Source organism: Talpa europaea, assembly GCF_964194135.1.
Source record: "Talpa europaea genome assembly, chromosome: 2".
NCBI classification, from domain to species: Eukaryota; Metazoa; Chordata; class Mammalia; order Eulipotyphla; family Talpidae; genus Talpa; species Talpa europaea.
The window spans coordinates 81279252-81301995 of NC_140068.1; the positions used below are offsets into that span (position 1 = coordinate 81279252).

General features: G+C 40.0%; 1 protein-coding gene across 1 annotated transcript in view; it reads left to right on the top strand.

The window, feature by feature from the left end:
* The window catches only part of PKHD1 (PKHD1 ciliary IPT domain containing fibrocystin/polyductin), a gene marked incomplete at both ends in the record, with an annotated part of 445094 nt that overhangs the window by 212400 nt on the left and 209950 nt on the right, over positions 1 to 22744 (top strand). Inside the window, 3 exons of the mRNA XM_084258872.1 lie at positions 6962 to 7139; positions 8692 to 8887; positions 20819 to 20884. Coding sequence (XP_084114998.1) covers positions 6962 to 7139; positions 8692 to 8887; positions 20819 to 20884 — 440 coding nt within the window. The remainder of the gene's footprint in view (positions 1 to 6961; positions 7140 to 8691; positions 8888 to 20818; positions 20885 to 22744) is intronic.

The following is a 22744-nucleotide window of genomic DNA, read 5'->3' on the forward strand; positions in this document are numbered from 1 at the left end:
TAATCCTCTAGTGTCCTTATTGCCCATTTCTCTCTTAGGACATGCTTACTTGAAGTCTATGGCTCTCAACTTTTCTTTCAGAAAACCCAGGATTAAAATGCTATCCCCAATCTTTATTTCTAAAATTCCTAGGAACATCTAATACTTAAGAATATCCTTTCCTAATATCTTCTTGACTTTTTCTGGGAACCTCATTTGAGATCTCTTTTAGCAGTTGATTGCTTCTCTACTCCATCCCTACTCACTCCAATGAATCAGCACTTTGCTGATCCCCTGGTGATACAAGAGTTATAGAATTGTGATAAGGAGAATGAAAACTCAACTCTCAAAATTACCATCTTGGAACTTTTTGTTTCACCTGGAGTACTGTATAACTCCTTCAGTTGAAGGTTTGATATCGATACATCAAACCTTGAGTTGTCCTCTAATTACTGACTGGATTAGGAGGGGGCGTGGTTAAGAGTTTATAAGATGTTTTGGGTTGGCCTACCAGTCCTTCTGAGTTTCCGTAGAATGTACATAAAATGAAGTCAGGACATATTCATGTATTTGAAATTATTTTTCAAAGAATGAAGAATAAAGAAGTAATTAAGAGTTGGTATGTTTAAGTCATATCCCCTCCCCCACTTCCCAAATGATATCCTTTAGACTAGTTACTTCACCTCTTTCTGCTTCAGTTCTCACATCAGTGAAATGGACACAATGATAGTTATCTCACAGGGGTCATTGTAGGGTAGATAGAAAATGCTCAATAAATATCTTTAAACAGTCTTTATTTTAATTCTACGGTTAACAAAGCACCATATAAACATACTAATTGAATAAAATACTATCAATTATTATGTTTCTGAGAAACAAATGCCTGGAAAAGGAAATAAGATTGTTTAAATGTAACATAATCCAATTTTTGAAAAATACAGAATACTTTCCAGTAGTCACATGACATTGTTTGGAACCAGCAAAACCTCCCTAGTAGTCGTAAAATATGGAGACATTCAGGACATAGTCTTTGATTCACAGTGCCCCAGTACTTTCTGCTTCTTCCTCCCTACTTCTTCTGGAAAAGAAGAGGTTAATGTTCTTGTTGATCACCTTGATTCTTAGATCTTGCTTAATATCCTCTCCTGTAGTGCTTGCGTTCAGTTTTTACCTATGTAACGGCTCTTAATGTGTCAGTGTTCAAAGTATGAGGCACCCCCTGCCTCTGTGAATGCAAAAGTAAAGAAGAGTTCAAATGGAAATTTTGGCCTAGCTTTTCCTTTAATAATCGCCTGACTCTCCTTCCTAGGGATAAATAGGCATAGCATCACTAATGGTATCTTTTCAGTCCTCAAAAAAATCCTGTGTGAGACAGAAAATTGCCAAGCAGTATTATCCTCCATTGGCAGCAGAGGTAACAGAAGTAAAATAGAAAAGGATCTAAAAATCCAAATAGACTCTAAACTAAGAAATATCATCACCTGTACTACATGGTTATTATATTTTGTGAATAATAAAGGGACCCAGTGGCATGCTGGTAAATGGTTAACAACTAACTCTTTTACGTAAAACGTCCTGATTTGTAGGGTTTGCCCAATTCCAAGGTGAAAAAAACTCTCACATTACCTCTGGAAGACTCTCATCACGACATCATGGAACATAGAGTCTTGAAGAGGGGCTGGCAAAGCACTTGTGAGCCAGTCAGGGTCGGTCAGCTCCATCATGCACCAGGTACCCACCCAGAGAAAAGGGTAGAAAAGCTTCTTAGTCACCGCCTAACCCCAGGCAGAAATTGTTTTTCTGACAAGTAGTTGTCTATGTTATGGCTGCCTTATTCCAGCGGTGCCAATCTCGGGTTCCAAGGCAGCCATTCAGGTGGATTGGACAGATTGAGAAGATGGATTAGAGAAGAGATGTTAGTGTGTCTGAGGATCATCTTAGGCAAGACGATGGACGTCTACTATTTCTCTTCATGGTTCAGGACAGACTAAGCCAGAGTTATTGTCCTCACTGTGTTTCCTACTGTAAATGTTACCTTTGAGGAGGTGCTCGGTGGATCCTGGGCTGCTCAATAATAAATTATCCTTCCTCTTGCCAATTCTGATAAAAAGACAGAAATATGTTGAATGATGTTGGCAGGTGGCTGCCAGAACACAAGGACTGTAAATCATATAGCTTGCCTTTCTGCCTGCCATTTTGATTTTTTATATGAATTTAAGGATTGTTAAAATGTAGAGGAAAGACAGTTTTGTAGCTTTTTTCCTCTTATTAGTTTTCTCGCTCAGAAAGAGAAATAATTAAGTATTTTTAATCAAGAAGGATATATGCAAAACAAACAGCCAAACTTGCAGATCCACATAAAGTATTACTGGTCAGCCAGTGGGGTAATGCCTCTCTGCTTAGTTCTTGTTATGAGCTCAGTGAAGTTTTCAAAGACGCTCAAGCAATGATGAGTGACAGTCATCGTTTAGCTGCATTTAAGATTTCAATTGTGTCCTCTTTGTGCAGTCAAAGACGAGAGCAACAGCAGCAAGCCCTATAATGCTCGAGAGAGGCTGACAGCACCATTTCAAGCTAGTTATTATGATATGTCTGGCTTAGGAGATGTGTAATTATAAAGGGTTTATTGCATGATTGTTCCGAATTGAGAGCATTTAGAGCTCAGTGCAGTGTTTGTCTTAATACACAGAGATATGGACCCTCAGGAAAAGTAAGCTAATGGTAAACACAAACCAGGGAGTTAATATTTGTTCTCACTGGTATTGTTGATTGCTTAACAAATCCTTTGTGGGCAGTATATATTCAACAGTTCCACACAGTCTATGGGCACTAAATTACATAACTGTTTATGTAACTAGTATTGTAAATTGGTACTCAGGTTGGGAAGTTTTAGCAAGTGACAGTGCTATATTTTCAAAGGAAAAATGCCCCTTAATTAAAAACAGGCTTGGTTATTAAGCAAGCAAACAACCAAAAAAAAAAAAAAATAACAAAAATGAAGGCACCTCCATAGCACAGGAGATGGAAAGGCTTGTCATCCTTTTGTCTTTTTGACTGTGCACCGGAGTTGTTGCTGACGCATAGGTAAGGGTTAACATTTCAAATGGACTGGTTGCCTCCTGATTTCTTGCACATAAAGCCATGAGAAGTTCAGGGAGACACTTCTTCCCCTAGTAATGAAGCTCTCTGCTGCTAATGGCCCATGCAGACTCCCTTGGCTCCTCCAAATTAGAAATACTTTTGTGCTCCTTTGCTTCATTAACAGTAAAGAGAGGGAGATTGGTGGCTATTTAGGGCACGGGGAAATTGGTGGCTATTTAGGGCAAGCGAAAATTGTAGTAATTATGGTTGGTAAATTCTCTTCATGGTGTTCTTTGGCTCTTGATGTTCTTTTGGTGCTTTTCAGAAGAGCCCACCTCTGTCACTGCTGGCATTTGGCCTAAAAGGATGGGAGTTGATTTGAATTTGGATTTTGGCCCCCAGAGATGGTCAGTACAGGCATTTTGCCTACTGAGCAATTGGTCTTTTACATTTTTATTTGCTTTCCAGAAGTCTACATATGACCCTTTCCATAACTGGCTGTGATAAAGGTCTATTTGATAACCTCCTTATCTACCTGTACTGTGCTGTAGAAAGCGAGTGATACACACGAGTGTCTGTGAAACTGTATCCCACCTAAACTTTGGTTGAAATTGATGGGATGGCTTAATGGGATAGGTGACAATGCCTGAAGAAGGAAGAGGAAAGGCTAGTTTAGGGTCACAGCCTGCTATGGTGGCTCTCTGGTTGGTCATTGTTTAGCATCAGATACTGGATACTGATTGGGAGTAGACAGGCATCCAGAAAAGGCGCTGAAGTCCCAAAGATAAACAAAAATGAATAAATGTTAGCATTTAGTGGTTTTACAGTATCTGAAGGGGGAACCATGTTTATTAGGGCCTTCAGTATAACTGGGGAGTATGGTATAAAAAAAATGACTTCTCCAATAACTAAAATCACAACCTGTAGTAACTAGGAGAAAATATATAAAATATATATAATTATTTGAGAAATAATGAAATCTAGTGTAATGTGGCCTTATTGGGGAAAGTTTCATGGGGTCATATTATAGGAATTGAGACCTTTCTGGAAATATATATCTAAGTGATTGTAGTCTTATATATTGAAGTGTTATTTTCATTATTTTCAAGAAGGTATTCATGATATGCTAAGAAGAATGACATATAGGTTAGTAAGGCAAAATAAGTGACAAAATATAGGTAGGAAGTGTTCAGTGTAAACACATGGGTAGATCTGAACAAATAATTTTTTTTTAGTATACAGTTAAAAAGAAGATATGTAGAAGTGGTCTAATTGAGAGAGCTTGAGTAAGGATAGAGTAAATTTATGTTCACAAGGAAGCCAGCATTTTCTTAACCAGTGTCTATGATGAGTGCAGTTGCACATGGTGGCCCAGTAGCACTTTCCTGACCACTAAATATAAGTGTTTTAAGTCATCTCTATGAATAACTTATTGGTATGGGGTTGACTGTATCAAGCTCCGTTAGCTTATGATCAACTGTTTATATCCTCTAATAAGTTTCCAAGATATCTCCTTGTACTCATGGTTTTGGGGTAGACTCCCCCACTGCCAAGAAACATCACTAAATAGTCAGCTGAAGTGTTTTGGTCTGGCTAGCAACAATTATTTCTTGAATACCTGTGTGAAAAGCAATTTTATTTTTTTTACTGTGAATTATTAAATGGAAGTTCAGAATTATCAATTAGTCACTCTTGGATTTAGATATTGTGGTTCCAAGTCACATGTCTCTGTTAGAGCTGGAAGAATGCACTTTTGGAGCCTAAGACCCTCAGAGTTATTTCTGTGCTGTGCGGAATCCCACTTTCTATACTGGCCAAAGTACTAGCTCATCTACCTATTTGGTATTTCTTACTTCCAACTTATCTCTTATCATATTGGTTTTACATTTATTTCCTAGAAGCCCATCTTTAGTACTTAAATATACTAGTTGGACCAAATTGTGCTGACTGATTTCCTGGGACTCTGAGACTCATGAACAGTTAGGGGAAGAAAGAGTCATGATGATTGAGGACATATGTCTAGAAAATACAAGGAAGAAAACTCAGCTTTCTAAAGCTGTCTAAATATTAAACTTTCAAAATATATTCCATAAATGTAAGGGTCTTCTCTTTGAGAATGGCCCATATCTGGAAGAAGATATTGCATGGAATTTTATAAATTTTATAAAGCCTTTTGCAGAGGATTGGAATTAAACAAATGACCTACATGTCCATTCTGATTCCAAGAATATGCATTAAGAATTTTCTTTCATTCCATTTTAAATCCTGATATAAATGTGAAGAAAAAAAACCTAAAACAAGCTTGCGTGCCCCAAGCCCAAAGAGAGGAAGAATGCCCTGTGCCCAAAGATTTCCAAGTCCCCCTGCCTCAGGAATGAATAAGAAAATCTGGTGAAAAAGTAGTTTAATTCCCAGTTACTCTGCGCATTTTTCATTTCATTCATTTATTAGTTAATGAATTAAACAAAAACATTTAATCTCATATCGAATACAGCATATTGAATACTGCATTGCCATGGCTAAGTTTATGTGCCATGAAAGGTTTTAGTGCATTTTCAAGTGAACAAATATTCTGGATAAATCTAAACATTAAAAATAAGTTGTACAGAATGACAAATCCAACACATTTGAGGCCCTTTCGTAAATGAACTGAAGGTAGATGCTGTTGCACTTGATGGTTACTGAATCCTTTGCATAGATTATCTCTCTCAATTTCACATTAACTATATGAGATGCATACTATGGCTTCCTCCATTTAAAAAGAAAAAGGATATTAAAGCTTAAAGAGGGTTAGTAATTTGTTCAAGTTCATACACCTAGCACATGCCGACAAAGATTTCCAATTTACACCCATTTGACCAGAGTGCCCAAGCATTTAACACTAAAAACAGTTTCCTTTTCATAATATGCCACCAGATTATAAATTGGCTTTGAATATGCTCATGCCACACCTTACTTTGAAACACAACATCCTCCTCCGTCTCATTTCCCTCTACTTTGAGAATTTAATTATCTGCCTGCAGCAAAATGCCACCGTTAAAGATTCTCATGAAAACTAAACCAAAGGAGAAAGGACAGTATTAATGTGCATTGATTTTTTTTTCTTACTTTTTTTTTTTTTCCTGTTCAGTTTGACTTTCTTTTAGGGTCTTAGTATGTGGCTAAATCTATTTATGTTCTATGAATTCTTAAAATCACTTTCTGGGATGGTCTATTGGTCTATATAGAATACTTTGTAGAAATGAATGCATTTTACTTCTGCCTTGTCACACTAATATAGTACTTTGCAATGTTCTGCCTCTGTTTCCTCATTTGGAAACATGCAATTTTCCTAGAAACCCTTGCTAAAAATTAGGAAATTAAAGTGAACTCTGGGTATTATACGTGCCTGTATACTGATCCCGGTCACTGCTTCATGCTGGGGAGAGTGCTGAAGCCATTCTTGAGGGGCAGGCGAATGTGGGCTGTTGAGAACCCTAGGCACATTAGGTTTTGGTTCTCAGTCACTGCTTCCTATAGGATCCCAGGAACCACTTATTGTGTTTTCTGCTGTGAATACACCTAGTCTGTGACAAAATCCTGGCCATGGACATTTCTCTGTTAAAATAATAGTATGTAGTCTTGGCCTATGTAAATTCATTAAGATGGCCTAAGATCTGAGCTTTATTACCTCCAACCTACCAGGTCAGTATAATGCCCACAACAGTCAAGGGCAGCTTCCTGCAGGTCTGTTTGACCCACACAGTGATTTCCATAGACACACAGACTGAGGGCCTGAGACACACATGAGAAAGACAGAAGATGAATTACGACCGAGGGAACATGTTAGATGCAGAATGGACAAGTGACTTATAACCTGTTTCTTTTTTTCTTCTCTTTTACCCCCACCCTCACCCACCAGAGCAAATGCTTCCAATGTTTCTTATGATTTAACCGTGATTGACAGCAGAAATAAGACAACCACTGTCAATTATGTGCAGGACACATTGTCTGAGCATCACGGCTGGATGGCGCTGCTCTTGGATCAGGAGACCTACTTGCTGCAATTTGAGACCCCTTGGATAAACAGGTCTCTGCAGGTAACCCAGGCATTCACTTACTGGTGTCTTCTGTTTCCCAGGGATTCATAGCCTGTGTTCAATGAAATAATAATTTGCAGATATTAACATCTTATGGTGTTGATAAAGCAGCATTTTGGACAGATGAATATAACCTGAATAAAAGAGATGGTTGCTTTTCTTTTAACTTAAAATATTAGATTCTCTTTAAATATCTCCATGAATAAAATGAAAAACAAATTCTAAGCATTCTTTAGAATTGTATTCTTATTTTATGGCTTAAGAACTAACTTACCCCCGAGAGATGTGTTTTAGCCAGAGAAAATGTCTTGACAGGGCATTTTTACATTGCTTACTGCCACCTTGTGGTCAATGATCAACTTGCAAATAAAGGTCCATTTGGGTTGGGTTGAAGGAGTAAAATGGTTAGAGGAGGGAAGGTAGAAATAGCCACGTGGAAAATGGGTGCATTTTATGAAAATAAAAAAGTGGGTTCCTCAAGCTTCTTCTCTTCCTTCTAATGTATTTCTTGCTTTATTTCTCATCATACACAATCTCCCTAAAAATCATGAGAGCAGGTCTTTAGGAGCTAGAAGCTTCTTTAGGTATTGCTCTTTCAATTTCCTCCCACTGCCTCTCAGAAAGGATGTACACCTGTTCTTCCTTCCTTTGGGGTCACCGAGGGAACCTCCTGGGGAGTTTTCATAAGATAAGGACAGTAGAATAGTGACTCTGGAGGTGGGCACCGTGGATTTCTATCTCGGCTCCTCATTCTCCCACTGCCTCAGTTTCTTCACCTGTAAAATGGGACAGCAGTCATTAGAAAATTTTCAAAGCTTGAAAGCCTCAGTCTGCATAGTGTGTACCTGGGCATGTAGCATATGCTCCCGTAAGTTTCAGCATTCCTGTTATAAGTAGATAACTCATTTATCTTTACCTGCCTTTTTTTTTTTCAAATTTATTTATTTATGCATACAAGAACTGGGGTACAGGCCCGAGGTGCAGGGGGTGAGAGGATTCACCAGAGACAGAGTGGGGAACAGAACAGGCAGACTGACTGAAACACACTGCTGGGGGGAGCAGCGGGAGAGACAGGGGAGGTCTGCTGCACCATGTGGGTATCTCCTTGGCCGAGGATTGAACTCATGCTGCTGTGACTGCTGATAGCGTGATAGCACTGTCTTTAACCCCTGAGCCTCTTTAAGTTATGGGAAAATATGAAAAGGAATGCTAGACCTGGTTTTGTCTCTTTTAGCTCTTTGACCTGAGACAAAGTCAACTGATTATCAGGGGTCTTGGTTTTCTCCTTTGTTAATTAAGATCGTTAAATAAGAAGAAATTTCTTTCATTCTTCCCAGTCTATGATTTTTTGTAGCTATATTTATGAATTTACTGTGGATTTAATAGCTCAGAAAACCCAGTTTCCACAAGAAAAGTCATCTATGTCTAAACTCTTCCATCTGTGTTCTTTGCAGTTCCTCTCCTCTCTCTTTCCCCACCTTTCTCCCTCCCTCCCTCTCTACCTCTCTTTTCTGGTAAAGTGAGCACTGTTACGCTTTTCTTTCACTTCCAGTACTCAGCAACAGTTGCCAACTTTGCTCCTGGGAATTACCTCCTGCTGGTACACACAGTCCTGTGGCCTTACCCAGACATCATTGTAAAGTGCGGGAGTCGAGTAGGACAGTCTCTTCCAGCGCTTCCATCTCCTGGTCAGGACCAAGCTTGCGACTGGTTCTTCAATAGCCAGTTGAGGCAACTCACCTATCTGGGTAAGTATACTTGGATGAGCATTTTGAGGGTGTGTAGTCAGAAACCACTATTCACTTTGAATCAACACATTGGTGCTATAATGTGATGCGCTGAAGGGAACAGCTGTGAGTTATAGTTAAGGAGGCAGACTCTAAAATCAGACTGCCCAATAGAAATCCCGGCTCAGGGCCTCCCCAGTGGTGTAGCAGGTTGAGCATAGCTCTGTGAAGCTGTCTGCAGCCTCTGCAGTGCGGGTTTGATTCCTGGCTGGCCAGGGAGAGTCCCACGTGGCACGGCAGACCTCTCCTGTCTTGCCAGCTGTTCCCCTCAGCAGTGTATTATAGTAGATCTGCCTGTTCTGCTCCCCACTCTGCCTCTGGTGAATCCTCTCACCCTCCTTTGCTCTGGCCTGTACCCCAGCTCTTGTGTAAATAAATAAATCTTAAAAAGAAATCCCAGCTCAACACTTATTAGCTAGGGAGCACTGACCAGGTTCTCTCTTTATCTCTTAAGTCTCAGCTTCCTCATCTATAAAATGGAATAATGAGGGGACCTACCTCAAAGTATAGAAATTAAATAAAGTATTTAGCAGAGAAAAGCTTAATAAACATTGCTATTATTTTTAATTCATATTAGGACAGTGTATGTTTATAGAAGGAGTGACTGTAAATAAGATGGCTGGTCATGATCACAGATACAAGGAGTAATAGGGAGTGACTGACACAGGGAGAGGCTGAATGAAGAGTGAAGCTAATGCAGAACATGAGAAGCAAAGTCATGGAAGTTCAGGGATCCGAGGTCAGGAAGATGAGGTGGCAAGGACAGCTAAGCTGAGGACCAGAAGTGGGCTCTGTCTTGTATCAGAACACGGTGTTAGGAGGACGAGTCCTGTATTTCATAGGACCAGGAACCCTGTTATGAGTGCAGAAGTAACTGAGGGCAATAAGATTTTATTACCTTCTTACCTTCTTGTGCTTGTTTCACAGAAACCCAGTGTGTGGCTCAGGACCATAGATTTCTTTTGGCTTCCTATGCTTGGCTGTCACTCCTTTTCCATACCCTGGAGCATCTGAGTGCCCATAGTGTCCACTTACACCAATCTCAGCTCAGTGTGGTCTGTCAAGAGAACCTGGTAAACCAGGTCTCTAGATGACAATTACTGTGGATTGGTCTGAGTAGATCCTGATCAAGTTTAGGGGACCTCGTCAGCATGGCAGATCCCAGACGCCGACACAACTTGGCCTAATTTAAGGGCTGGACAGTTGTTCTAAGTCCCCTGTCACTCACACTTGTGCCTCACCATATGTCAGCTGATCTATACTTGAGCCTTAGGACTATTAAATTTTAATAGCACCACAGAGGAGAGAGTGGAGCTTCCCTGGTATTTTTCAAGTCTTTGCCAAATGGATTGTTGTATATTTTATTTGCACTGAATTGCACCATTCAGATTTTATTTCTGATTTGATCCATCTATAAATGTAACCTAAAACTATAAAAACTCAGGATGGACAGAGATTTCTGAGACCGTTTTACCTCTAGAGCAGAATACAGCCATTAGGTAAGAGCAAATAGTTGCCATTAACTTTAACTATGGCTATTCCCTTGATATATCTTCTGGAACAAGATTTTAATTTTAAATTGTTCTCATTCTATGACTTAGCTTGTATCCAAAGAGCTGGTCTTGTCCATTGGTCAAAGTTTGTTCACGAACTGCAATTTATGTTCATGAACTGCAACTGGCCAACAGGACAAAGGAACATTGTGGCAAAAATTAAAAAAAAAAAAAGAAAATCATGTAGCTACAAATGTTCTCCTTCTTTGGTAATTTATTGAATTAATAGCAAGAACTTACATGGTATAAATGAACATCTGTGTATATATATGTATGTAGAAACATTTACATGTACCTATGTGCATATATATGATGTAGATGAACATTTCAGCATAAAATATTTTTTTAAAGATTTATTTATTTTATGTATCTGAGAACTGGGACACAGGCTAGAGGTGTGGGAGATAAGAGAATTCACCAGAGACAGAGCAGGGAACAGAACAAGCAGACAGACCGAAAATACTGCTGAGGGGAGCAGCAGATGAGTCAGGAGAGGTCGCCGCGCCATGTGGGCAGCTCCCTGGCCGGGAATTGAACTCATGCTGCAGTGGCTGCAGACAGCTTCACAGGTGGCATCTTAACCCCTTGCACCTCCAGGTAGGCCCAGCATAAAATATTTTTAACAGGTAAAAAGACTTTATTAGTTTTCACAAAATTATTTGTATCAGAATAGTCTAGCATAGTCTCCTTTGAATAATATGAACTGAAATAGGTTCGAACAGGAAGACTCAGGAGGTTGGCAGAATGTGGAGACCCTTGTTTCTAGAGGCTTTGCAGTGCTGCATAGTGGCTTTCATGGTTATTTGTGTTCAGATGCTCTGAGTGGGTGGGGCAGGTGGGTGGCTGGCACAGAGAGGAGATGAAGACCCAGAAGAACTGAGACTGGCTCTGCTCCTCTATAGGAGCTGCCCATGCCACTATATAGGGTTGTGTGGATTCTGTTATGATGTGGGTTATCCTCTGTGTAAAGTTTGCAGCATCTCTAAATAGGCTAATAATGCCATAATAACAGCGAGGTAGCGGTAGCTAGGGTCCCCAAAAGACCCCAGGCAATAGAGTTCCAGTTCTCTGCCGTGCATTTTACATATTGATGAATTTGTTACTTTCACTTAATTGGTTTTTTTCCCAAACCCTATGACTTTCTAGGTCTGTGACTGGGATAATTTACATAAAATCCATTTAATCTAAGAAGAGAGGCTAAGTCAAGACCTCACAATGTATGTGGACATATACCTGGGATGCAAAGACGTGGGGAGACTTGTATGAACAGAGCTTCGTTTTATCACAGGGACCCTGTTTGGCCTCCTTCACAGCCACTGAATTTCCTCTTAGACTCAGGGGGTGAGGTGGAGAATCCTTCTTTTGCTGGCTGGTGTTCCATTCACAGTGCTGCTCCACTGACAGTTGGCTGTGTTTCATTCATTTCTTGACCACTTCTAAGTAGACCATCTTTTATATTATTTGTTTGCAATCTTACTGCATCCCTTAGGATAGGAAGTTTCAAAAAATCATAATTATCTTCATTTCCTCCATTGGGCTGATCCTTGTGTGATTTAAGATACCTGACCAGTGTAGACCCAGCCCAGAAAGGAATAGCTCAGGACCCAGGCATTCTGGCTCCTGGCTATGGATCTCTCCACTAGAGTGTGCTGCCCACTAAATAATCATTGATCACTAACCAAAAAGGGTTGGGGGGACTGGTGAGGCTGTGGGAGAAAACTTCTGTGATCCCCAGTGACCAAACAAAACAAACAAACAAACAAAAAAAACCCTGCACATCTAATATGTTTTGACCCTTGCATTTCTCTTCTCCATTGAGGCAAGTTTTGTCTTTGTTCTGCAAACATTTTCATGGAATGCAAGTTCTTTGGAAAGCTCATGGCCAGAGCTCAGGGCTTAGGGTTTTAATCAGTGGCTGGCTGGCTATTTCACCTGAGGCATGGAATTATAAATGCTCCATGCCTCAATGGTTTCATTTATACAGCGAGGTGAAGAATATTTACTTATCTTTTGGAATTGTGGTGCAAAACACCCAAATATCTTCAAGCATGATTAACATGCCAGGTCACTTTACTACAAATTTTCTCAATAGATTATGTCTCTAGAATTTTTCTTTTTTCACAGAAAAGTAGCCATGTCATGTGCCTTGCACTCAGTTATACACGTCATAGCCTTTCTGCAAGGGTCTCATTCTGTTTTTCTTGGGGGAGATTTTGCAAGAACTCTGAGGTCCACAATAATATGACAAAGATGGTCTGCGGGTGCTGTGATTGAAATGTAATACCACTTCAGCAATTGTCATCCACAGAACAGGATAACCTTGCTTATTTAACATTATCTTTTAAGGAGATTGGTTCAGGTTTCCTTTCAAAAACGCCAGAGAATTCCACCCAAGGAGCCACTTACAAAACAAGCCACAAGTAAAGAACTTGTATGTGGCAGTTAGTGTTGGGACCGAGAAAGGGCAATATTTGATGTGACGAACACTCAAGAATTCCAAACTGTATCTTCTATGCTGTGTCTGGGAATGGGTATGACTGTAGAACAAGTGTTCTTTTATATTTTTGAAGTTGGAATCCAATGCAATAAGCCCACTTTCATGTATATGTGATAGGATTCACTGTCAGCTCTGTCCTACACAGATAGTTCCCCACTGCCTCTTTCCCTGCTGTTTTTTTTTTTTTTTTTCCCAGGGATGTTTCAGTTCATGGTGAACTATTTTTATTTTTTAGTTACATTAATGCTATGAAATAATTAGTCAGCTAATTAATCTGGTTTACAAGCTTTGTAGGATTCTTCAGCTGTCAGTCAGACCCAGGCCCGAGGCCTACATCTAGTCTCAGCTCTCTTGCCCATGTGATTCCCGTTGCCATGGCTACTGGCTACATCTGCTGACACCCCACTCTCTATTTATTGCTTAATTAAGAATTTCACGCTCAGCCCTTATCTGCCTCTAAGAACAAGCGCACACTGTTAAGAAATTCCAAATTTAGGCCCAGGCACAAGGAAAGCCTTTCTTGAGGGCTTGGCTGGATGGAGCCTCTCTAACGATCTTCTCGGCATCCCAGCCGCCACCCTTCAATCAAAAATCATTAAATGGGGCAGAGATAATGAGCATGCAGCATATCAAAAGCAGGATGTTTGGTTGGTCCAAGGAGGAAAAGCTGCTAGGCCCCATGCTCAGCTTTACTTCAAAGGGAGATGAGACCCCTCATCACTGGGGCCTGATAAAGCCTCATTTGTTCTGGGCTTGACTTATGCAAAAGGTCTGGTATGTCGAGGTCCCATCTCACAGGCGTGGGGTCCCCCCACCTCTTCCTTCTACCTCCACCAACCCCCCTCCCTGGCCTTCCGCACACTCGTGTGTCAGCACTTAGGCAGCTGGGTCCCCCAAAGCATCAGGCGGAGCGTGTAATCACTGACTCTGCACTCACAATGGCCACTTGTAGGGGGGTGGCGGGAGGAGGTCTTCATCACAATAGGAACACAATTATTGCAGCTGCTGGGGAGGGCTATGCTTCTTCCTGTAGACATATAATAGGCCTTGCCCAAAACAGGAGGAGAAGGTTGGGGGGAGGTGGTAGAGGTTGAGAGGGGTGGAGAACACAATCTTGAGTTGATCATTCATATTCTTACTCTTGGAAGCCTGATGCGGAGCCAGTGGGGTTCCAGCAGCTGCTCGTGCACAGCCCTCTTCTCATAATTGTACATTCTGTCAGGGGTCAACTTACTTTTGACCCTGTCCTTTTATATCGGTAAAAGGCTATTTAGGGCAAACTGTTGGGTTGTGGCAGGGTGCGTTAAACACTCACAGCCCCTTGCCATTGCTTTCTGCCCCACCCAACCAGCAGCCGGTGATAAATTCATATCAGATGCTGCACCATTCACAGTCGCACCCCCTAGTTCACACAGCCCCCATTTGTGCCATGGAGGAGCAGCCGAGCTGGGATATTGTGTGAGGCAGCAGCTGAGAGAGTCTGCCTGCTAGGCTCCTGGGTACCACCCTCTTCTGATTGGACAGAAAAAAGACATGTCTAGCCCAGCAGACCCCTGTCTGTCTCCAAATGTGCCCTTCACCAAGATAAAGGCAGGCTGCTTGGCAAGAAGCCGGGGTTGTGGACCATGAGGGTGAGAGAGCTGTAGATAGAAAGACAGATGGACTTTATTGTCTGCTCCAGTCGCCCTGAAGAACTCAAGTCACATCCCACAGGCAGCTTAGAAAAAATGCTCTTGATGTGCGAGATCCTAAAAATGAGGAAAATGTCCCTGCTTTCCCCCCACATAGATACTGCCTAAGTTTCTCTTTTGTCCAAGTGCTGAAGGCACTGGGGGGAACAGGCTGCTGCCTAGACCCTTCTTTTCCTCCCTGATCTAGAAGACCCCATGTAAATCCTTGAGAAGGAATCCTACTAGGGTTTAAGGAGGAAAGAGAACTCAATTGGCTCCCCAGAGCTCTTGGGGAGGATTTTATAAGCAGAGCAGAATCATAATCCTTGGAAACTCTGCAGCCATCCCCATGCCGAGGCCCTCTAAGGCAATCTAGAGCATTCTAGTTAATAAATTAATTTACATTCTTATAGAAAACTCATTCCCCCAAAGATCCCCAAGGATTTTTACCAGTAATATAGAGCACTGACTTCAGGGAAATGCACTAGCCTTTATGGCAAAACTATAGAGAATGGAACAGGACTTGGAGATGTGAAAGGAATTATGTTCTTGATTACAAGCAAATTTTCCAAAAGAAAAGAGCTGGAAAGAAGGGAGAAATGGAAAGAAAGAAGGAAGAAGGGAACACTTCTAAGTCCACATCAAATACTTTTCCTAGAAATTATTCAGGTTAAGTAACTAATTCTTAGAGAAACTGAGTGTCTAATCTTAATTCACGTGAGTATGGACAGTATCACTGGTATATAAATGGACTTTTTTCTGACTCTAGGTGCTGGACTTTTCCTGGTATACTGGTATTGCTTTTTAAAAAAAAAAGTGTAAAGATTTTCTTCTTCCTTGCATTTATAGGATATCCTGCACTTACTAACTGTGCTTCTTAAATTTTAGATTTTTAACCCCTTTGTGATAGGTCACATCCTCACGCCTTCTGCACTGTTATTTACTTGAGATTATTTTAAATCAGTTCCCACAATGTCTTACATTTAAAGCCTAGGTTCTTGTTCAGTAATAATATCCAAAAAATCATAGGTTTGATGACCTGGTTGCTTTGTCTGAAATACATTGACATTCATAGTGATTAAAATAAAGCTTTCTATGCCACTGAAATAATTGCCTCACTTTTCATATTTTGGTAATACAATGTGGCCTGCAAGTTTTAGGTATAGTTGTTGAAAAGTAAAAGTGTGAACCTAAGAATCTCTGTTTTATTCCACTCTCTCTCCTAACCTGCTAAGAACACCTCATCCTGGGAGTAAACCACATTTTTGAAAGTACAGAATGGGAGAACTTGTGAAATTCCTTAAATAAGTGTTTTATAAACCTGCTGACGGGCAAAGAGCTGGAATACTTGTCACTAGGTCCTTCTCGATGTTCTGCATCTGTAATCTGCACAAGACCCAGGAAATCACAAATGTCTCATGCAAGTGTGGCAGACATTGCTCTGAGTCAGAATAACAATTGTTAGTGTTAATTAAGAAGGTTTAATTGAGCTAACTCTCAGGACTGTGGTTAATGCAGATGTATCTCTCTGTCAGCATCTTGATCAAGGTTTTTACTCTTACACTTAAAAACGTTCTTCTCTTACGTGAATGAGTGTTACTGAAAATCAGAGAAGTCTCAAACATAATCACAGGATTTTCATATAATATTTCTGTGAAGGTTTTTTAAAAGATCCTGTGTTACAGAGCTAAGGCCATTGAGTCTGTCGCTGTGAGTCTAGAATGGGACAGAAGTATGAGTGTATCTTGTAAACCTGTCTTTAGCTACCCAGGAACCAATTGATAAGAAAGACTGTGCAGCTAAGTGAAAAAAGTTGACTTCTGGGGAGCAAGGTCAGATTCCCTGAAGAGTTAGGGGGAAACAGAGCCAGAATGTGGGTGTAAGGCAGATCCTGGAGAAGAGGTCATTGTAGAGGATAGGGCAAGCTAGAGTGAAATACAGAGACCACCAAATCCAACACTGGCTCATGAGGCTAGAGCTGAAGTGGTATAGCCAGAGCTATACCACACGGTGGTGGTATAGGAAGTCAGATTTTCTTCTTTTTTAAGATTTATTTTTATTTATTTATGCATATAAGAACTGGGGTGTAGGCCAAAGATGTGGGAGATGAAAGGATTCACCAGAGATAGAGTGGGGAACAGAACATGCAGATGTACTGAAATACACTACTGAGGGGAGCAGCAGGCAAGACAGGAGAGGTCTGCTGTGCCATATGGGTTAGCTCCTTGATGGGGATTGAACTCGTGCTGCAGTGGCTGGCAATAGCTTGATAGTGCTGAGACTTTAACACCTGTGTCACCAGAGAGGTCCTAGAAGTCAGATTTTCTAATGAAGGGCATACAGAGACTAGGAGAGAAGGCATGAATCAGGGCGAGATAGGATAAAATTTGCAAACACAGATTTCAGTGGCTGTTTCATCTTCTCAAAATGTGTAATCAATGGTTGACTTATCCCAGGTAAATGTGACATGAGTGAGCAGTCTTAATATGTGCATTGGTAAAATGATAATGGAAATGTGAATGAAGAATAAAATAGGCCTGCTAGAATATTTGTTTTTTTTTTCTGTTTATTTATGGATGGGTACTTATTTCTTCCTTCAAAATTTCAGAGACAAAAAGACTTACTCAGGGAGAGAGTTAATGTTTTCTTCTTGGTACCATTGTGAGTATAGAATTCTCCAGGCATCCCACATAACTGGCAGCACTACTATCATATCTAGCTGAGTAACTCTCTTTGCCCTTACCAGGAGCCATTTTCTTAGCACATTTCCTCTTAGATGTCTGTGTTTATAGCAAGCTTAGATCATATAGCACTCGTCAAAATAATTTGGCAATAATTGACCTAAAGACTTCTTTTCTTTTTGAGGGCCAACCAGCTATTCTTACATTTCTGGGAAGGATCAACTGCAATGAGGCTCCATTTATAAACAAAGTAGATTAACCATTCTCATATTACAAATACAAAATCAGAAATCATAAGCACTGAGAAAACATATGTACAATATCACAGCTTGCGTAAGGCTTTTAAACTTTTCCTGAGTCGATACCTTTATTCTCAAATGATTTTCATCCCTCTTTGTATTTATCCAAATTGGAAATGACATTTAGCGTTTACATTGTCTTTTATAGAGTCAAAGCACTTAGCAAACTTTAGCAGAGCTGGTTAAGTTGCTTATAACTCACTACAATGGCTCGTGATGATTAGGAGCAGCTGTAAAAAGAGTAAAAAGGATAAGAGCATAGTTTTTGTATTTTGTTAACTGCTTCCTAGAATAATGAGCATGCCCTATGAATGGTACAGATAGTGGCTAATACTTACTGTTCATTATATGCAGGCCCTCTGCTAAGCATATTGCATAAGAATATCTCATCTTTTCTTCCTAACAGCCCTGTACGTAGGCAGTATGATTACTCCCATTTACAGTTGAAATGAGCAAGATTTGAAGTGGTGAATAACTTGGCCACATCTAGGAACAGGAAGGCCTGGGTTCAAATTCAGACTCTAAGACTCTGGCACTCATATTCCTCCCTATCACAGTCTGGGGTCTCTTATGACCTAGAAATGGTTTTGGGGAGAAATACAGCCCTCTGAGCCTTGCTCACAAGCTCAGAACCAACCCACGAAGGAGCTCTGTACACAAAGGAGCAGGTACAGTAATGGTACAGAAAGTCAGATTTTTCTAATAATTTCTACTTTGGGTAACTTTTGTCCATTTCTTCTGATACTGCAACTGCTTCTTTTTTTTCAGATTCAATGCTATTTATGCATTTGGTTTCATAGAGCGAGCAATAACTTGTTAATGTGTGTTTGAGTTTCAATATCTGTCTTGGGAATGAGGTTTCTCAGGAGGTGGGAACCACTTCTGAATCTGTAGAGTCTGAACATAATCAGTGGCCACTTAGTTCAGAAGCCATTGACACAGAGTAATGGACAGGGCGGGACTGGAGCAGGAAACTCAGGCACAGCGCTCAGTGAAAGGACAAATGGACGGCCTATGATGGGAGTTGGATATGTGGGGGCTTAGCCTTTCCTGTCTTTGGGCTAATCATCCCAGTAACTGTGCTGCATCCTATTTATGTCATCCTTTTCACCCCAGTGGATTTTGGATGCATTAACCATTTCCCCTCAACTTCAAATTTCCTCATATAGCTGGTGGGAAAAAATATTTCCATTCTATCTCCTGACTCCAACCATTCCTCTTATAGTTATAAATTCTACTTACTTTGGGTGGAAGTAATCATTGTAAAATGACTAGACTGATTTTGAAAAAGACCCTTTATATATAACTTTACTTTCCTTATCTTGGTGACCGTGTCTTAAGAATGAGGACACAGATGTGCTGGAAACCATTAATAAAGATGATTTTTATAAAACCTTGAAATGAAATCTTTTCCCTTTTCAAATGATTCCTGGAATTTTTTCTAACCTTTCATAGAATTTGATTCTACTGTGATATTTAATCCCTTTCTCTTGTAGAAGAGTATTCTATTTTTATAGCACTTTGCATGTTTTACTTGTCATCTTGCCCATATTTCTTTTCCTTTTTTTGATGGATCTTAATTTTTATTATTTTATTTTGTGGTTGCTGTAAGAGGGTTACTTCAAGTCTCTATTTATTTAAATTGCCATTAAGTGCTAGGTATCAAGAGCAGAATACTTTTATAAACTTAGAATTTCTAAATCTGTCCATGAATGTTAAATATCTGGACATCGATCTATATCTTGTCATAGGTACATTAGAAAATGCACCTCCCCAAGATTTAGAGACAAAACTATCTACTGATGCAATCCTAAGTTCACCGTAGATGATGCTTGGTAGATATTTTCTAAATTGAGAGTAAGCTTGGCTAGATATTGCAGTATAGTTTTAGAAGTGATTTTCAATTTTAGAGAATACATAGAACACTGAGAAAAGTGGATATATTAGACAATGGAGAGAAAAAAATGATGAGCTACTTGGCTGGTGGCTTTATTATTACTGTTTAAGTTAGAAAGTGGGTGAAATATTCAGTAGGATAAAGAAGCAATATCATCAGTGATAAAAGTAGACACATAAACAACATGGTGACCACTGTACCTGGCCTCAGCCTATGTAGGGCATAAGGAGAAAAACACGCTCATGCTTTTCATATTGAGAAAAAAATAAAATGAAAATAATGGTCAAAATAAGAATAATAAGAACAGAAGGATAGGCAAGCTTGCCTCATGGATTTTTTTTTTTTGGAATTATTTTCTTCATAATGTTTTGAAACTTATGCCTTGTACTTAGAAGAATGATGCTAAGTCTACACCCCCCTAGGGTGGAGCAAAGGGTTCAAGGGTTAAGGGAAAGCAGTTGGAGAGCATGGCTTTGACCAGGGCTCAGAGGTGGCAGCTTTCAGCAACCCTGGGCCTTCCAGTGGTGGGAGGTGCTGACTCCATGACATCTGAGAAGACGGAAAGGTAATTAACCAATAAGAGACAAGGTGTTACTGAAAAGTGGAGTTTGCGCACCTGATTACTAATTAATCAGGCGTGAGAGCACCTTGTAGATGCATTCACTATTTAATTATAGCAGTCTCTCTTGGCGAAGGAGCATATGTTCCCAGCTTAATCTACTGGTTTATACTGACATCAAATTGTCATTATCAGAAAGAATCAGGCCTTTTGATTATTTCCACTAATTTATTGAACACTTAAAATTAATGAACCCCAGGCCTTTTAAATGTGCTCAGTTGGTTTGGAAGATGGGAGGAGAGAGGGGGGTGGAGAAAAAGCTTTCATTAAAAGGACAATTTGTTTGGGTAAAGGTAAAGCAAGTACATTTCATGGGTGATCTGAAATCTATTGGTGAAAAACATGAATTCTTAAAGCTGAGCCTTCAAGATGATGAAGAGAAAATAAGCCATGAGGTGTGCCCTCCTGGTCTCCAAAGTTCAGAAGACTAACATTTTTTTCTGCTTCTTATTTTTTATTTGCTTATTCTTTAGAGACATCACTGCGGTTAAACTAAATCAAATAAAAACCATCAAAATCAAATGTTAGAAATCCACTGTTAGATAAAAATAGTTTTACTTTGAAACTATTAAGGTTGGGGAGAATTTGGCGTAAAGTTAACTTTCTCAAATATTAACATCTTTCAATCATTTCATATTTCTCTGCATCAAACCAAGTTGTGACTTTTTGTATTCAGTTTCAGGTGAAGGCCAAGTACAAGTGATTCTCCAAGTGAAGAAAGGTGTGCCTCCAACTATTTCAGGTGAGCATTAACCCACCAAATACAAGTACATGGTCCAGAAGAGTGTTCTCAAATAGTTCTACAAATTCCTTCCACCCTATTATTTATACCTATTATTTATAAACACGTATCAACCTAAGGCTTTTTATGTCTTATACCCTACAGCTAAAATAAGTCTGCTTGTCAAAGAGAGAAATAGGAAGGGGGCACTTATTTAAAAAAAAAATTGTAAAGTAAGAAGAAAAACATGTAAATAAGTGCATTTCATAACTTATGGACCATATGTGCATAAGTATTTGATTCTAGATCTGCAGATGGGCCATTAGCTCCCCACCAAATGGAAAGAAAAATTCAAGGTATATCAAAACTTTAACTGTTCTTAGTAATTTCAGGAAATCAGGGTAAACAAATACCAAAGTCACAGGGGTCTGTGAAATCTTTGTAACTCATAAAAGCTAAATTCTCAAAGACTAAATGACTCAAAAGCACCTTCTAATGTATTTTGTTGTTTGTTTTTGTTTATCCAAAGTCAATTTAACAATACATTTGCAGCAGGGATAAATCTCTTAAAAGGCTCAGTTTTCCTTTGATTTCTTCTGGCTGTTTTAGACCAGGGCCATGCTAATCAGAAAATCATCTAATTTCCCTATTTAAATTAATAAATGGATGACGTAAAGGTACCGAACTAAGACTATAAACTAGAAGTACTGATGCTTCTTAGGCTAGGAAGAACATGATTTTTTTAATCTTCAAAACTGTTGCTGAGCTGCCCTAGTATTTTGCTTTTTTTGCCCCTGTCCTTTAGCCTTCTTTACCCTTTAGGTGGCTCAAAATGCCTTGTCTGCTGAGTGCCTTTTAAAAAAAAAAATATTTATTTATGCATACAAGAACTGGGGTGTAGACCAGAGGTACTGTGGGGTGAGAGGATTCACCAGAGACAGGAGACGGAACAGGCAGATCAACTGAAATACACTGCTGAGGGGAGCAGTGGGCCAGACAGGAGAGGTCTGCTGCACCATATGGTTGCTCCCCCGCCAGCCGAAAATCAAACTCATGTTGCAGTGGCTGGTGGTAGCTTGATAGCTGTGTCTTTAACCCCTGCACCACTGGGGAGGCCCTGCTGAGTGCCTTTTATATGAGGTGAGGGGATAGACTGCCATGATGGGGTCTTATGATCACCCAGGAATGTTAATCAAATGCCAATCAGTAAATATGTTTCCTTTAAAATGATTGTTACCAGGGAAAAGTGTCTTACAATTTTTATCTTTCTGAAAGCTGTGTGTTCAAATTCCCCAAGAATTTGATTGGTGGGATCAGTCCCCATATCCTAGAGAATGTACCTGTAGGGGGCGTTCTCATGCCAGGTTCCCCAGGAGATGCTGGCCTGCAACCATTCTCTCAGCTTCTGGTCAGTCACATGGCACATAGTATGGAAATTTCTAAATGAAAGTGTCTTTAGAATGACCCTGTGGGCAGTCAGTATCCCGGCTTTTCAGCAAGGGTCAGCTTAACAGGGAGATACTTGGTCTGGCAGTTACCACAGGCTGAATAAACTGAAAGCTGATGCTCCACAGAGTTGTAGAATTTTAGTAAGCGAAGGAGCCTCATCTTAGCCTGTCCAATTGCATCATTTTACTCAGGAATATAGAATTTACTTACAGGCCTGTGGGTCGGTGGCACGACCCACACAAACCAGGCTTCTGTCCTAGGGATCTGGGGCAGTAGGGAAGGAGAGGTCAGGGGTACTGGGATCTTGACCAAAATTCACACACCTATAGTTTTTAATGTGTCTAATTTATTTAAAGATTTGGAAAATAGATCAAAGTCTGAGTGTCTTAAATCTTAAAGCCCTTTCCTTCTCAATGGGCTTTTTGGATGATT